A 17,894-nucleotide genomic window follows, 5' to 3' on the forward strand; every position below is an offset into this window, starting at 1 on the left:
AATTTTTTGGCTTAACGACATCACGACTACATTTGCTATTTCTCATCACTTGATGATTTCCCCTGATTGATCAATGCACACAACCCAAAATGAATGACATTAAAAAGAGAGCATATTTTCTGAGGGTATTATCAGGGACATTTGATCCGTGTTAATTTACATCACATGAGGTATGAATGTATTGCACTTTCTTTGGGTTGCAGTGGTTTCACTATGACTCCATTCGCCCTCCATTTATGCCTTTCAGCTGTTTTTTCCCCGGGTGTAATCGTTTTTTTTAAAGTCTTAAACAAGCCTCAATGTACAGGAAATATTTTTTTCTAAGACACTGTGATGAAGAGACCCTTAGAAGAACATTGTGGCTGAGCACAACATGTTATCACCATACAGCCTTTTGACAACCATAAGAATATGCCCCTCCCCTATCAAGTTGGACCCCAGGAGCACAGGGGGCTTCCAAAGTCCACCTCCCTCTCTGGCACTTATTACAAAAATCAAATACAGAATCTTGAATGTATTTACTTTCCTTTCCCCACCACCCCCCACCTCTTCTCTTCTTATTTAGGCATGGACAACGAGCCGCGCTTGGTCCTTGGAGCGTGACACAAAAGCAAAGCGATTGCCAGGTAACAGGAGAGGCTGCGCCTTTGGTCCTAATTATTCCAGTCAACCCCCTCCATCGCCACCACCTTCATCTCAACTGCTTCCCTTGCTGGACTAGAACATCTCAATCCCTTTACCCACCCGTCCGCTCTCTTAATGTCCTCGGGGCTGGGGCGGTTAGGCAAAAGGCAGCGGGTGGGGGTGTTCTCTAGCGGTGAATGTCAGGGAAGACTCCTGTTCAGGCCATGTTGGGGGCTTCATATAATGAAAGGCACCTGAGGACAACAAGGAAAGACAGTAGCAGCGTTAAAGAGTTTCTCTGCATTTCTCTAATTCAAATGCTTACATTCTCTGTTGGTTAATATAGCAATATGTGTGCGACGTGAACTTAAGTGAGAGGTGTAATACTGTGAAAGAAGGATGAGATTTTTAAGAGCGCATGGGAGCAGGTGAGAATGGAAACTGGGGTCCTAGGTTAAATAATAAAACTGGTGAATAGCTTTGGGAATCTTCTTAGACATTCTTTGAACTTAATGTGGTGGGTAAAACTATCCTGAGACAGAGCCTTAGCCTGGATCTGTAGCTCTGCAGCACTGATCAATAACAACTCTAAATCTGACCTCCAGTAGGACACATGGTTCTAATCCTGGCCTGCCAAGGGCCATAATCGCCCCCTGCTAAAGAGCCTCCTTTTATACACATACACATACATACATGCGCTCACATATACACACAGGCACACACATTTCCTCAAACCCCCAAAATTCGGTCTCTCCCAGGACCGGCTAAATTAATGACATCAAGATGTTGCCACTGATGGGCCGGTCAACATGTGGTAGTGTAGTTCAGATCAGCCCCAGAAACACACCGCGCTCTCCCCTGCCTCCTGTCAAACACGCTTTGGGAAGTGGCTCCTTTCATTTGGGCGGCTATCTTTGTTACACAGAGGTCATTACATGGCTAGGTGCGCTATACCGGGGGTTTGATGGGCAAGCTCATCATATGGGGTCATGAAAGGACAGTGAGTGAAAATGTGTGTGTTGGGATGTGACCCGGACATGCCTCTGCATCAGGCCACGTGGATTGTCGGATGATGGTAATGTAAACTGAGGTAACCTGGCTCTAACATACATGTAATTTCAGCACAGCGCAGGGTGATTTGAGAAGCTCACTCATCAGAGGGCTATGCGCAATTAGCTTGGGTTGTGAGATAGAAAACATAAACTAAATCACATAGACAGAGAAGGACTTCATAGAGGCACATAACCTCTAATCAAGTATAGATCATTTCGAATTCCAGTTTAGAAACCAAACAGCTGGGGACTTCTCAATTAGATACTCTGAAAGTTATCTAATTGGCTCTATTTATTGTATTTAAAATATTTATGTCAAAATGTAGACTGATTAAATGTTTTTGGACCATTAGGTACTTAAGGTTGTTCATTATTAAAGTCTTAGTTACGTTTCTTTTGTACGTTGTAAGTGTTATTTTCTAATACCTTCTTTTTTTGAAATGATGTCAATGTGTTAGTAAACATACATTTGAAATACTATCGGCTTAATAGTTATCAGGGTTTACCTTTCACCATATCTCCATTATTTTTGTGATTGAACTTTTATTATGTTTGTGAATGCATCACTAAGTAATCACTAGTAAAGAATGACGTTTTCAAGCATACCTTGCTCTGGCTGTACTGTCCGTACTGGTAGGATGGGTGGTGGTCCATGGCGTAGGCTTGGGTGGTGTATGAAGGTGGGCAGTAAGACTGGGTGCTGGGCAGACTGGGCATACTGGTCAGGCCTGGTAGAGCCTCCAAGCGTTGGGAGCCATGACAGCTGGCAGCCATGCCACCGTTAGGCTCCAGGCCTCCGGTCAGCGGGGAGAGGGCGAAGTCACCCTGGGACTGATGTGGCACTCCACCTGGATTCAATAGGCCCATTACCTGAGGGGGGAAATGGAGGAAGAGTTAGGGGGTTGGACTAGAAAATCACAAAGTAACACACTTATTGAACTAATTTAATGATTGATTCAAAATGAGAAATACATGGCAAAGTTCTTCACTGAAAAATAACCATTCAATCAACTTTTCCAACCGACTCGGGTGGCCCAAAGTGTAGACCCTCTCCTTGTTCATTTTCAGAAATACATTATTACTGGCTTCCCTCACACATGTGGTTTCCCTTTACTTTGCTTGACTGATTGGGGAGCTGATGGTGGCTAAAGACTTCAATCCTTTAGCTCACTAGTGGCTTCTGTTAGAATAATCCTGTCAAATGTATGGATATAGAAGGTATTTTTTCACTTACATTTTTCTTATCATAATGCTGCTATGCTTCTAGCATTGTGTTACAAAGGAAATTGATTACAAAAAAAGAAATAGAAATTCGGCTTATTTTACATAACATAAGATATATATTTCAACAACACTTTTGTTAGAATGTGATACCTTTCAACCAGAATTCAAAAATGTTGTGTGTGTTCACTGATGTATTGTGTCTGTTTTCTTATTGTCTGTTTTTCCCTCTCTCTTGATGCCCCAAAATCACCGTGTCCTTGTGAGGCCAGGGTGAAGAGGCCAAAGGGTACGTGGGAACGAGGAGTAGAGCGTGTTTGTGTGTGAGAGCTACCTCTGCCTATGTGTGGAGTTGTGTATTTAACAGTAGGTGTGTGTGTGTGTGTGTGTGTGTGTGTGTGTGTGTGTGTGTGTGTGTGTGTGTGTGTGTGTGTGTGTGTGTGTGTGTGTGTGTGTGTGTGTGTGTGTGTGGTGTGTGTGTGTGTGTGTGTGTGTGTGTGTGTGTGTGTGTGTGTGTGTGTGTGTGTGTGTGTGTGTGTGTGTGTGTGTGTGTGTGTGTGTGTGTGTGTGAGCGCACGGTCATGTGTAATATAAGCATTTTTTGCTCTGATGTCAGGGGTGTAGGGGTATCAGTGATAGATCGTGAACAGCTGCACATAGGTTTGCGTGAGAAGCAAAGTCACAAAAATGTCTAAAAAGTGAAGTTAAAGAGAGAACAAGAGTTACAGTCCATGTAGGAAAGAAAATAAATCTAAAGCCAACTCAAAATGCACTGAAAATAACCTTAAAGGTTTTTTATTTAAAAATAAATCCTAGAATAACTATCTCTGAGTAATGTTAAAATAAGGCTTTCCCAACTGACAGCCAGCTGGCACACACACATGCACATGAACACACAGGACTCTTTAATGTAGGTAATTTACAGTTGTCTGTCAGAGTTATCTGACCTCACACATCTGAGGAACAAATTAATGTGGCCTACCACGAACATTCATTCATCTCACTGTTAAGAATTTGTGATATACCGTTGAAATACTCCATTGCAATGTGAGTATTTCTAAAATGAAGGTGCATGATCTCCAGAAAATACAAATTCAATTCAGTTACTCATAAATCTCCCTGCTGCCTTAACCGTTGAAGCATCAGAAAATGACATTATTGCTACCACACACTTAAATATGTTTTATGGTTTTCCTCTTTAGTAGGTGATGCTTAGCCATACTCCTTCAAACTTCATACATGTTTGCTATGTGTGTGTACGAGAGAGTGCATGCCTGTGTCAGAGGGTCTGTGTCTATCTACACGCTCATGCGTTCATGCACTCTCTGTCTGCAACTGAAACGGCAGCAGTTCCCGATGGTGTCTGTTTTGAGGTTGTTCCGGGGATTAGGTCTCAGGGGGGTGCAAATCCCGGCCGCTCGCTTGCTTGGTGAGAAAGGGTTCCTTTGGTATGCACCAGATCAGCGGTGAGACGCCAGAGACCCCGCACCACAGGGAAACCTCTGGCCTGACTGAAGCTCCAAATACAGCGCTAACTGCTCCGACAACAATATCCCCTATCTAAAGTCAACCTTATCCATATCGAAACTGCATGGCGCTCAAATGTGACCGTATCTGGAGTTAACTGAACCTCTGAATCTCCTTATGGATACAGAAGTAGATTGAGTGGCTTCAATAGACAGATTCAAAGTTCAGATAGTCCGATAATTCCAGAAAGAATTTCACACAACATAGACCAAGCTGCGAAGCCAGTGGAGGAAATTGAAGCTGTAAAGTTTTTTAAGTGCAGAGAGGTCTTCATGTATTAACCATCAATGTCAGAGAATTTAATCAATCCTCATTTCCTCCCTCTTATTAAGTTAAAATCAGGGAATTAATTATATCCCCGTCTGAAATGGAGAAAACTGTATTGCAATATACATTCAAACAGCTGCAATGAATACATGAATTAAAACAAATTAGCCAACAAAGTGAGTCATTTGCATAAATTACACACTTTGTTACGAGGGGATAGATTACTTCATTCCAATCAATTAAGACACTGGAACATTCTGTGATTGCAATTCCAGACGGAGACAACATTCCAGGCCTGCCGACGTCCCCGCGCAAGATGAGATGTCCACTGAGGTTAATGCTGAAACCATCCATGAGGCCGCAGCACCTTTGGCCTTTTTATTGGAGTTAAAGTCCCTGGTGACCCCGTGGATGTGTCAACTCACACCAAGGATATGCGCTCACTTACAGGATAGCAGCTATTAGCAGGTTACAAGATAGCTAATTATGCTACGATTAAAACCATAAACCACTGTCACTCACAACCTTCATCATGTCATCTTCACCCTCCCATGTCTCTCTATACTTTTGCCAGTGAAAAAAAAATCCGAAATCCAGAAAGAATAATGATTTAAAAGTGTGGCTATTTCTTTAGGGGGAAACAACAAAATCCATTCCTTAACTAGAGCTCATATATCAAAGCCATTAATTATACTCGGCCTCAATGGTGCCACCGACCACTTTCTGACCGTGCACCCTGGCAGCCACAACAAAGATCTTCTTTTTCCCCCAATATATATACATCCTCAGGCATTCACATAGAAACTATCCTGCCTGAGGCTGTTTTTTATCTGTGCCTGACAGGAGTCTGAGAATCTCTCTCATGGGTATTAGTACCCAGCATGCATTGCATGAGGGCCGGCCACCCTTTGTGGCGGTTAAAAGCTCGTTTTCCGCCTGTTAGTCCATCTTCTGAGCTGGTAGGGAGCCAGTGATGGACACTGATGACTGTGTAATCGACCATAATTGTCTTTTCAGTTTTGATTTGTGTCATCGTCGACATCCATACATCCTTCCTCATGTCTGGTCCCTTTCCCTCCCCAAAGACTGACGTTTGCCACATTTTAAATTCATCAAACAGCCCATCAGAATAAATAAAAATGAAAAGCTACCGTGTTTCTTGGCCTAACAAGGTTTCATCAATGTCACCGCAATGACACCTCCTGGGTCACACACAGTGTGTGTTTGTGTGTATCATTATCCTTCCATATGGTGCGCCTCATAAACACCGTGAAGAACTATTAATGTCCCCTTTCCTGGTGTGTGTGTGTGTGTGAGGCAGATTGTATGTGTGTATACGAGTATGTGCATGGAGGCCGACATTCACAGTTGTGTGTGTTTCTATTTAATGTTGTATTTTAATAAAGGAGACAAACCTGTGGTGATAGGCTGTTTCCGATGGCGGTGTTGACAGTGTTGGTGTGTCCTGGTTGGGTCACAAAGCTGTCCGAGTATCCTGAGAAGCCGTGACGTCCAGAGGACAGGCAGTACGCAGAGCTTCCATCCTGGGAGCCGGCCGAGGAACCAAGCCCACTCTGATGCACGGAGGTGGGGGGCAGGGGCTGCGGTCTGTGGACGGTACTGGGCTGCTCGGACGCTGCAGGGAATTAAACATTATACTTTAATATCAAATTATGGTTTGATTCGATATACTTTGGCTGCTTTTATACAATCATTTTAGAATTTGTGTCATCAGATTTGTATAAATAAAAAAATGTAAAAACATAAACATTAAGTTTGTTTGGGTGTGTTCAGCTAAACCCACCTTGAGATATAGAAGTGGGAGTGTAGGGGCTCTCGGAAAGCTGATAGTGCTGCAGGCCCGACATAGCTGACGGAGGGAAACCACCGGGGATAAGGTGGTTAAACGCCATCAGCTGATTGGCTCCTGCTTGCTTCCTCCACCGAGCTCTTCTGTTGCTGAACCACACCTGAGAGAAGAACAGAAATAAGTGGTTTTAGTTTGATGTATATGTTAACTTGATAGAATAAGCTTAATTGTACAGTACATATGTAAGAGTGCATGGTGTTTTGAATATGTGTGTGCGTGTGTGGGTATGGGGCCTCTCTGACCCATTAAAGGGCTAAACTGATAGAGATCTAAACATCTGGAGCGTGCAGTGAAACCACAGACATTACATCTTTGTGTGCTACTGCAAGTTAATGGGTTCATTGGGTAACAGCTGTTAAAGCCTATATTAGCACACAATCTAAATCAGACATCTATTTTAAGATCTATACATAGATCTTTTTGTAGAGTGTCTGACACAAATAGTAAGCCGTCTTCATACACAGTGGGCGCAGTGTACTTGAGTTTGTCTGTGTCTATACATGTGTAGAAGGGGGGTCAAGCGTAGGGTCGAGGGGGACACATGTCTAATAGCTGTAAGGAATGTGTGGCAACAACCCAAGGCAATTTAACACCCACAAGACACATATCCATGACAGATCGACACATATCTTTGCTGTCAAGACTCTGTGGTTGAAGAGAGAGTCTGTGCATTTGTCTAACCTGAACTCGAGCCTCCGTCAGTTTGGCCCGCTGAGCCAGCTCCTCCCGTGTGTAGATGTCGGGGTAGTGGGTGCGTTCAAAGGCCCTCTCCAGCTCCTCCAGCTGCTCCGCTGTGAAGGTGGTGCGGCTGCGACGCTGCTTCCTCTTCAGAGGCAGGCCTGGCTCAGAGTCCACGTCTGAGCCCTCGTCCGAGTGACTGGCTGGAATTGAAAAAACAAACACACTGTTACTTCTACATTCAAGGGAATGAGGCTGAGAAAACCCAGGGGTAAATACTAAGCAGGGACAGATTGGAGACAAAGGGTTTTGCTGAGTGTAACACATTGTACAGAGCAGATTTGGATTGTGTCCTTCCTTAAACTCCTCAGTGGTGCCTGAGGGGATCAAAAGCCAGAGGCTGCTTGAACATGGATTAAAGAGGGCTAGATCCCTCTGGGGCTTCTATTCCCTGGGACACTGTGTCTCTCTCAGTCTTAGCCATGCTGTGCGCTGCGCCGATAGGGTCCCATAGTAAAGAAAAGGCAGCCTTTTGCAGGTGCTTCTTAATCTGTTTGTTCAGTTGAGGGCAGGAGAGAGCGACTGGGTAACTTGGAGACAGCCATTGGGATCTAATTCAGCAGAAGAGGGGAATCAATGAAGGCCTGAGACCAGAGACAGAGGACTTTTTCTGCCTTTCGGGGGGAGGTTTCCCATCTATTAAGAAATGATTAGGCTCCGTAAACTAGCGTGACAGCCTGCCATTGTCGGCCATTACATGTCTGCAATCCCCCATCTCTTTCTCAGTCCTCCGCACTCACAAACATGCATCTGCTGCGTCTCGGCTATGAGCTTTCACTCAATGAACGCGGCCTATGACAATGTGTCAAACACAGATGGACACAAGACAGAAAGAGTTGGAATCCACTCCCAAATCCACCCCAGAGGGACCTCTCATGAGGAAGGTTCACTGCACCTTTTTGACACTATGCATGCTAGCACCTACGCTAAAGAAAAGAAAAGACGAGACCCCAAAAGCAGAGAGACAGGTGGAGGCAACAGAAAGGCTTCAGCAGAGGACTGAAGCTCGCCTGTTGCCCCCAGACTGCTCATTCTCTCTCTGCCCTCCAGATTGAAAGCTTTAATTAAAAAGTGCCAAGTCAGACAAGGAGGGGGGTATCAGGGATCTCCCCTTGCTTCTGGAGCCTCTGGAGCCTCTGGAGCCAAGCAGGAAATGTTTGTGCCGGTTGCCAGTGTGTGTCTGACCAGGCATTACACACGGATTTGCTCCCTGGGAATGCTGCTGTGCTTCGGCCCGCCAGCACACAAGATTCTGATGCGAAGAGCTCTTTATTACATTTGAACCAAGGGCGCCACGCTGACATCAAGTCTCACAGAGGATTGGCTTCATGCTAAGATCCTCCTGGAACTTGCTCGGAGAGTTTGGGATGTGGTTTGTTTAGGTAAGGATGTGGCTTGAGAGCAGTTGGAGCTCATTTGATAGAGCCACTGCCATAAGGAGAAGGCCACACAGCAGGAACACTTGATACTTTTTCTGTAAGCAGATTTTCAAACATCAATATTGTTTGGATTAGTAAGTCAAACTTCTAATAATCAGCACGTAAACATAACTAGAGCAGGTTTTGGGAAACAGCAAGCAAAGTTAAATGCAATGTCATTACCATTTTAATGATGTTGAAAGAAAGAGAAAGGAAAAGACAGGGAACCAATGACGGCGCAGAAAGGAAAGGATTCCTAAGGGAGGGAAGGAGAGCTCATAAAACTCCTGAGAGGAGAAAGCTCCCCATTGGCACTGTAACTCATGTTAACTGCAGGGTGGGGGTGGGTCTCTCCTCCTTTGCCCGCTTTATTTCTGTCTTTCCCTCTCTTTTTCCCCTCCCTGTTTTTATTATTAGTAACTACAGAGAAAACACTCCGTCACAGACTCTCCCTTAATGGCAAATGACATTGTTGCTTTTGTCATCCTCTGGCTTGCACTTTCTCTTTTGCTCTCTTCCTCTCACACTCGCTGTCTTTTTTTTTGGAAGTGATGAGGCCAGGCCTTTGTATCTTAGCAGGGAAAAGCCTGTGGCAGGCCTCTGTTGGACCGATTACCACGCTCCATCTGTAGGAGCCATCAGGGACGCCCGGGCCCGCATTCAGGGGTCTGTCACCTGCCCAGCAGGGGAGAGCGGGGGGGGTTGTAGGGTGAGATGGGGGCTGTAAGGCCAGGGGCTGAGTGGGGGAATGAAGGGTGGGAGGGGAAAAGGGGGGGCACAAAGGGGTCCAGAGAAGGGCCACTGGGGGCTGTGGAGGGGCACAGCAGGGGAGCACCCCTTCATCCCCTCCCTCCACGGCCTGAGGGGCACAGAGCCGGGGGGATGGGGGAGTTGAAGAGGTTGACACGGAGAGGAGATGGGAGGCTGAAGGCACCTGAAGAAGATGCAGGGGAAGGGGTGTGGGGTGCCAAGCTAAGGAGAATGGGGGTGCTGGTCATTCATAAAAGCAGACCTGTCCCTTCCATCACATCCATTCACTTCACTTCTCTGTTTCTGTGTGCTCACCCGCCGCTGCATCCACTACTTTGACATCTTCAAACAAGGCTCCTACGCTGCCGTGGATCCATTTTTAAGGCACGCCGGTGCAAAAGCGGACTCGGAGAGGGTTGTTCCCACACATTCCCCGCGACAAACGGCAGAGGACGATACTAAAACACACAAAGGGAGGCCTCGACCTCCTTACTTAAACACCCCAAATCAAATGTTACGCTGCAGCTAAAGCACTAGGGAGCTGGAAATACTCCATAGCCGCTCACAGTCTGCCCGTGGCCCTGACAAGAATCTTAATAGAAAGATAGATTATTATCCCTCAAGCGGAAATTGGGGCTTCTGGAGAGTTAGCCATAAAACATGTATTTCAAAACAAAGTGAGATGTAGATGAATACACTAATAACAAGCTAATTTAAATAGCAGATTGGATTGAGCATGATTTGTTTAACATAGTTTAGAGTGGTGTATTCAACAAGTGAATTCAACAGGTTTATTTCCCTGATTAGTAAATGTAATTAAACAGGTACACTTACAGCGGTGTATGTGCACACACACATATACAAAGCCAAAGACCAGCGGGGAAAAGGCAGTGCTACAGACCGACCGCTTAAGGTTAACAGAACCATGTATTGATCAAGAGAGGAGACTGACAAGCAGGGAAGATAAACCCCAGAGGGTCACAAGATGTGAACTTTGGGAACGTCCAGTTCTATTAGCTTCACCTGCAGCAGTTCTGCCTGTAACAGGCCAAAAAGAACGAGTGAGGAGTCCAACAGCGAGAATAAAGACTGCTCTTGTTTACTGCGGAGTGTACATCAGCCAGGACTCTTCTTGCCAAGCATTCACCCCCTCCTTCCATCCATTCAAGAGATGTTAATATGAAGAGACATGCAAAGACGCACACACCCATAAATGCACACACAAATTCACATATGTAGCTTGAAATGGTAAAAACATGAATGAGCGACAGAGAGAATATAGAAATGGGTATTAAAGGAAGCAAAATGAGCAAGTAAATGGAAGGAACGGTAGAGAAATGGTAGGAAGGGACAGGGATGAAGAGCCGGAGTGTGAAAGAGAAGGAGAAGCGGAGCATATGGGGCAGTTTATAGCCTTGTCTTGGTAGGGGTTGGCTAGCCCTTCCTCCAGGGGCAGTTAATAGAGAAGGTAATTGAGCTACTGACATGTGTTCGCAACACAAAACAAAGGGCAGAAGAGACAAATGAACTAGTTATTTGCCCAGGGAAGTAGATCTAGCCCTTTCAGGCCACAGAGCATAGTGTGAGTGGGCCACTGAATAAAATAGTGGCATGCTACATAGAGCCAGAGCGAGCAGATGCACTGGAGGAAAAGAATAGTTAACTGACAGCTTATGGGCTCAGCTGGGGTTAACAGTTAAGGGAAAAATGGGAGTGAGTGGGCTGCTCACTTGACTTGCTAAAGAGCCCCCAGGATCCTGCAGCTGCTCGGGAAAAGGAGGGGGGGGGGGGGGCAGATATATAGAAAGAGAGACGGAGATGATGATGTGATGGACAGAAAAAGTGGAGTGAATACGCACAGGAGGTTGGCACTTAACGGACAAAGAAAGAGCTGGCGATATGACTTTGAAAGATGTATCTCAGTCTAATATTGGTGACGTGACAAAAAGCCCTTCATGGCCATTATGTGTGCCCAGTGTGCAGTGTTTATTATTTAGTTCCACCGTGGTGCCGTTAGGTGACGGTTTTCACGGTGGCATTTCCACCCTCGGGGCACAGACAAAGCAACGGCACAGAACCCACGCAGGGACGAAGCAACAGGCCCGTCTGCCGCACGTTCCAGTCAAACGGACACTAACCAGCAGAGCCCGCTTAGACAGACACTCAGACAACCAAACCAATCACCTCAATCAGAAGAACCAGCTCTCCAAACAGAGAAACCTGTACTATAATTCACACAGCAGACCAGAGCTGTCCCATCTTAAAAGGGAAGGTTCAATAACACTGCTTCACTGATGTGATTTTATGGAGATGGTCCGTTGTCATCTTTTCCCAAACATTATTGTAACCTCCTTTTCCTGGGGCCCTGATAGTTTTAACAGTCAAGTGACCCTCGGTTAGCCCCTGACCTTTCACAGCTTCTGCATGGCACCCTTACCACTGACCCTGCAAAAAAACTCACACATCCTCACATTCCACACTACCTTGAAGTCTCCAATTGAAGGTGTACTTCTATTGGTTTTATGAGCTTTAAGTGCACATTTTAAACTTGTATTGTCAGTTTAAAAGCCTGTGTTTGGACAAATGTAAGACATAATAGTTATAACTTAAAAACATATATTTTTGTTATATTTGTTATCCTTAATTGTCTGTTGTCTGAGGTTTTTATTTATTTATAGAGGTAAAAAGGGACATTAATCAAATCAGAAACAGAGTTGTGCTGGCGTGTCTATAATGTGCAATGTGCTGGACCAAACAGCTCCACAAAAACTGAGGCTAAACAAAGTTAAGTGATTGACAACGCTGTCTGGCTTTACTCAATTAACTATCCCATTGTGTTCCTCTTTGCAGAGTCCCCTCGCCCCCGACCCTATTCTCTTCACACTCCTTTATTCTCCCCATCACAGAGTTTTGCTTGGCTAATACTTCCAAGGAAATAGAGAGCTCTTTTTCTACTGGGGCTCCTCTCCTTGACCTTCTATTGCTCACTGCTTCTCTTTCAGTCACTTCACAGTGTCTTTGGGGTTAGTGGGGAGAATGTGGAGAGTACATCAGCGCCGAAGGGGCCGGCTCAGGGCAGGACCCCGGCCCATTACTTCAAAGTTGGCCTGCATTCATTAATTGTCCTTTGAATTAATATTGGAGGATCACAATGTGGGTGCCAACAGAGAAAGAGGCGTTAATGAAGCATAGAGTCTGCATTCAGTTGCAGATCAGCCAGTGTGGATTTTTTCTTTCTTTGGGGAGAAAGACAGAGCCTTGAGAGTGATGCCAACACAGAAGGTAAAAGTGTTGAGTATTGATATTTGAAAAGGGGGAGAGAAACAAGGGGTTAGGAACTATCTATCCATCTATCAATCTATCTATCTATCAATCTATCTATTTATACAACATCCTGTGGGTTAGCATTATAACCATTAAAAGAGAAAAACATAGGCCCACATATACAACTCCACATTATGCAGCCCTCCAGGAAAATGGAAATGTGGCTGTAGCAGACATTCCTCTGGTTGCGATGAAGCCTTCTGTCTCCCCTAAACCTCCAATCTTTAACTCAATTTACCGTGGAAATGCGAGGACCCCTGACAAAGACACAAGTTGTAGAAATTCAACATCTATCTCTCTGTTTACAGTTATGGGTTATTGCCGTGCTGCTCTGTTGCTATCCCTGCGTGTGAGAGAAATGCATATGTTTATATTCCTAGATTACTCATGAGAATGTGGGTTATGAAACTTTCGAATTAGATTAGCTCGGATGCGGTATGCTGCATGTGGAAGTTTGCTACCGTCATCATTTTCCTCTTCGGAAATTCGTATTACAAACACTTTTAAAATGTTCAAAGATATGGTCAAATCTCCAACACAAATATGATTTTTCTGCTCTCATTACTCTCTGAATTTCCTTCACTCTAAATCCATGCCAACGTCACAGGGAGCCAGTTACCCAGTTTATTTACACAAACAAAGTCCTACTCAGCTCCTCTGACAAAAGCAGCTAAATCTTTCATGTTTTGTCAGCACTTGATTCCTCCTGTCCCTCTGGCTATTTGCCTGCCTCCGGACAATAGAGGCAGGAGAATGGCAGCAGATTGTTGGAATGCACCTCAATGAAACCAATTATTACATGTTGACTGCGTTCACCATGGCAGATTTGAAAGAACTGGGCTCATTCAATTTGGCACCGCAGGATTCCCTTTAAAGAGAAGTTACCCCTTTGACTGTTTGTATTTCTGAGCTTTCTTTTTCTTCTCCTTCTTTCTCCCTTTCACCCCCACTGCCATAAATGAATCCTGCGAGAGTGGCTACTCCTCTTTCATGACTTTGGTTACTTTAATTAGTTAAATGAGGCTAAAGTGCTAACGGTAAAAAAAAAAATGGAAGCAAGGATGCTATCAATTAATTCAATGCCACTTATGGCAGAAAACAATTACTTGAGACTGTTTAGTCTTCAAATAAAAATTACAGAGACAATTTCTGGGTTTAATCTTCAAGTTAAAATTATACACCAGAGACCAGAGAGTTGGATATTCTCCTGCTTTTTGGGCAAATGCGATAAATTGCAGAAATAATTGTTGTCAAGTGGGAGCTCAACTTGCTGTTAAAACTGTTTAAACCAGAGTAGATTCTTCCTCCATAACTCAACAGATAAAAGAGATGTAAACAACTTAGCTTCAGATTCATCCCAGCAAACATCCTTTTCCCACAATGCTCTAGCCACTTGCTAATGCCATGCAGACCTGGGGCAGCTCAGTAAACTTTATCCCACAAACCTAAGCAGTCCTTTTCCCAGACAAATAAATCTAAATGAGTCAGCTTTGATCTTAGCACTTAAGGAAAGACAACAATAGTAGTAGAGGAGAAAGGGGCAGAGAGCAACAGGCCTCTCTCCACCACAACAATAGCCTCTGCAAACACCTACTTAATCAATATTTGGCCAGAAGACACTCTCTCAGTCCCCAAACCTCCCTTTTCACATTCTAATGAAGAGCTATAAAAGGGAAAAACAACAACTACTTCCACAAAGAGACACAAGAATGAAATAGTGCTGTTCTGTATATCAATGGGGGAAAGTTCCTCAGAGCTGTTTGCATGTAGAATGTCACCCATTTGATGTGAAAAAGGCTAATGTTAGTTGTTTTCATTCACAAAATTCATACCAGCCTAAAATTATTAGTTGAAGATTAAAAAAAAATTGCTCATTGTTTTTTTTCTTTCAACGTTGCATCCAAAATACTAACAAAATTAACTCTACAGAGGATGTTAGAAAAAGCTGTGGGTGCATCCTAATTAATATATTATTTGTTTTGAAATGTTCTTTGCAGTATATGCGTTTTAAAAGTTAGAAAAGTCAACAGGCTGATCAGTATTAGAGAAGTGTCTCGCCTGGAAGAGGGAGAGGGAAGTGCCCACAGATATTGCATGAATGTGTGCGCCCTAGGCTGAAAGGAAAGGGGCGGACTGTGTCTGAGATGAAAGTGGAGAGAAATAAAAGGTTTGGATTTAATCTAGTGGAGAGAAGGGTTTCCCTGCGCTCACTGGCTGAAGGCGTCACACTCACTGCGCAAAGACTGTGACAAAAGCTCCTTGCGCAAAAGTAACGGTATACCGTTCAATTTAATAACGCGAATTTAACACAGTGCAGGGGAAAATCACGAGCCTTTTGCCATGGTGCCAAATGCGTTAACTTTTTTTTTCTTTCTGTTAACTTAAAATGTAACAGTAAAAACGAATCTAAACAAACATACAACAACGAAATAATAAACAAATCCGCTCAATATTCATTGATATTGACAAACACCATTGTTTCCAAAGGACAAGTCATTAATAATTAACTCCAAACCGCATTATGTCTCCAACAGCAACCTTTTCCTTTTGCGGCAACACTCCTTAGACCACAACAGGTCGTAAATCAACAGGTGTTTGTCTAAAGCCCGAGCTGTTTTTTTCTCATCTTTTTTGAATGACAAACTGTAAACAGTGGGGAAAAGCCCCAAGAAGTGCCACTTTTTTGAGCAGTCTATAAACCAGGTCGCTCTGGGCCTATTTGTGTCCCTGAATAATTCATCGCTCATTGCGGGTTCATAATGTCCTCTCCCGGCCTTTTGTCAGCGCAGTTTTTTCTCCCTTTCTTTCCCCATTTTGAAAGGCCCTGGCGTCTTTTTGTACACCACTGAGCCGCTCACTGGAGTTTGGCTTTTGTGCTCGTCAAACTGAGGTGTGGGTTTCAATGGACTCTCCCTGCTTTGTCCCCTGAAGTTCATCCTCAAGTGTCCGATTGTGCGTAAAAAATAGTTTCTCAGGCTTGGAAGTTAGACAAATGTTTGATTATCCACTTAAAAAAAATCTATGCCCTTATTGTTAAAACGTGAAGGCCTAAACGCATGCGTAAACACCTGGAACTTATGTATTTAACTTTTCTGTGCAGGTCCATAACAAACAGGGGTGGCCATTTATATAAATTCCATATAAACAAATAAGGTTACAATTCTTGCTATATTAGTGCTGTTTGGATTTTAATTTTCGTGTGTGTTATTATAAAACTATTGTCGTAAAACTGTTCCGTCCAAGATGAGACCGACAACCAAATATCAACCATCCATAACCAGATCAGTTCGCCATATTTGTGGATCCTAGCACACAGCAAAGATGTCCCTTGTTGTAGAAAAAATAAATATATAACGCTGCACTTACATCTGTCTCCCAGAATGCCATCGATGCTGTGTTTTGTCCGTGGTTCGCTTTCCTCCATCTCCCTCTTTACTACTTCATCATCCTCCTCATCATCATCACCGCCTCCACCGAATTTAGACCGCATGATGCGACTGATGGCGCTCACTTCAAAAAAGAATGTGAAACAAAGATAAATACAGATAGATATAGAAATTACTATTGATGTTACACATTAATACAAAAATAAACTGCATGCAACGGAATACAAAAACATTAAAAACTATTTTCACAAATGCTGTCTGATTTTTACAAGCTAATTAAATATTAGCTATGCGTCCCAGCTTCAGAAACTGTCTCCACCTGAGGGAACGTTGTTTCTGTCGCAGACCGCATCTTTCAGAAGTTTGTCCCTGATTTCCCAGCTGAACATGCCCGGGTTTTCTCTCTTGTACTCTTCAATTTTCTTGTCCACCTCTGGAGAAGCGATTTGCTTTGATGGGAGAAAGAGGAGAAGAACAGTTTGTCACTTGTTTTATATTTAATAGTCTCATTAAAGGCGAGACACTGCCACATTATAAAGTTTGGAATTATATGTTAAAAACAGAGTTGTAACACCATGTTCCAAAAGATGCAATCATAGAAGAGGATCTTCAAGTCAAACTGATTTAACTTGTGTTTTTTACACCCAAACAGTGGAGACTGTGACATTTAAATCGCATAACAACCTTGTTCTTAATTTAAGATACATTGGTTGTCAAATTCCTCACATTTTAGTATATGCATTTAGACAAATAGCACCGGGACATGTGTCTCACCTTTGGCTTGCTGCCTCCGATGGCTCCTGGCCTGATGGAGCCTGTCTCCTGGTACCGGCACAGGATTTTGGAGACGCAGCCGTGGGACACGCGCAGCTGACGGGAGATGACGCACGGCCGGACGCCGTGGTGGGCCATCTCCACGATTTTATGGCGGATGTGGTTGGGGAGAGGTCTGCCGTTTATGAAGACACCACCGAGCTGGTTCACCCGTCCCTGTCCTAACGGAGTGGACACTGCACAGAGGTCCATGACATTAAGTTAATAAAATACTCATAACTTGTAGAATAAAACAATGTTTGTTTCGTTGGTTTCAAAACTCGAACGCTGGTTATATTAAGTGATAAGAAAACAACGTACAAACTGTAGCAAAGTAGCTTTGTAGATTATTATCCGCGAATAGTAACACTTTTAAAGTGTGATCAAACGTATTTAACATAAAACAAATCGTTCGTTTTATAGGCAAAATATTCAGGCTAGAAAAATCCAACAGACCTAAAGAAATATAATGTTGCATCTCGCGTGACAGCACAAAATACATTTCTTTCCAGAAATCTTCACTCATGTGTTGCCAAATTAATGTGATAGAGTGAGACATTATAAAACATAAAAAGCGATCAATTATAGACTAAATAAAAACGATTTAAATTTTTTTTTTAAAGATAAATCATGTGGCACTATAACGACTCAAGTCGGGATTTCTACTGTTTTATAAATTGTTATTTAAAACATACAAGATTAAACAAGTCGTTATTCATTGGCTATTTTTCTTCAGGTTTAGATCGTTTCAAAACTCGTGTTTTTTAACTTTACTGAAGTTATCGAAAAGTGGAGCAGCAACTGGTGGTGGGGTCTTACCTTCCAGAGAGTATCCTCCCCGGGGGAAGTTCTGGTGAGGAGTCGGTCTCATCATCCTGGGTAACCCTCCTGCAAGCGCTGTCAT

General features: G+C 43.6%; 1 protein-coding gene across 5 annotated transcripts; it reads right to left on the reverse strand.

The window, feature by feature from the left end:
• Positions 1–425: 425 nt before the first annotated feature.
• pax3a (paired box 3a) lies at positions 426–17,894 on the reverse strand. Of its 5 annotated transcripts, none has more exons than XM_034137893.1 (9): positions 17,810–17,894; positions 16,952–17,187; positions 16,497–16,626; positions 16,158–16,301; positions 7,243–7,442; positions 6,496–6,661; positions 6,107–6,327; positions 2,288–2,546; positions 426–878 (listed from the first exon to the last, which is right to left on the reverse strand). In XM_034137893.1, exons 1-9 carry the CDS (start codon positions 17,892–17,894, stop codon positions 781–783), a joined length of 1,539 nt encoding a protein of 512 aa, XP_033993784.1. In that variant the 3' UTR covers positions 426–780. The 5 variants fall into 5 exon arrangements, with proteins under 5 accessions (XP_033993784.1, XP_033993788.1, XP_033993787.1 ...); XM_034137897.1 differs by having other exon boundaries at positions 2,283–2,546; XM_034137896.1 differs by having other exon boundaries at positions 6,107–6,311; positions 6,492–6,661.

Source organism: Trematomus bernacchii, unplaced genomic scaffold (assembly GCF_902827165.1).
Source record: "Trematomus bernacchii unplaced genomic scaffold, fTreBer1.1, whole genome shotgun sequence".
NCBI classification, from domain to species: Eukaryota; Metazoa; Chordata; class Actinopteri; order Perciformes; family Nototheniidae; genus Trematomus; species Trematomus bernacchii.

Coding starts and splice junctions, on each gene's coding strand:
- pax3a (XM_034137895.1), bottom strand. CDS start 17,894: ATGACAGCGCTTGCAGGAGGGTTACCCAGGATGATGAGACCGACTCCT. Junction 6,662..7,242: donor TGACGGAGGCTCGAGTTCAG/GTTAGACAAATG, acceptor TTCTTCTCTCAG/GTGTGGTTCAGCAACAGAAG. Junction 2,547..6,106: donor GAAACAGCCTATCACCACAG/GTTTGTCTCCTT, acceptor TTCCCCCCTCAG/GTAATGGGCCTATTGAATCC.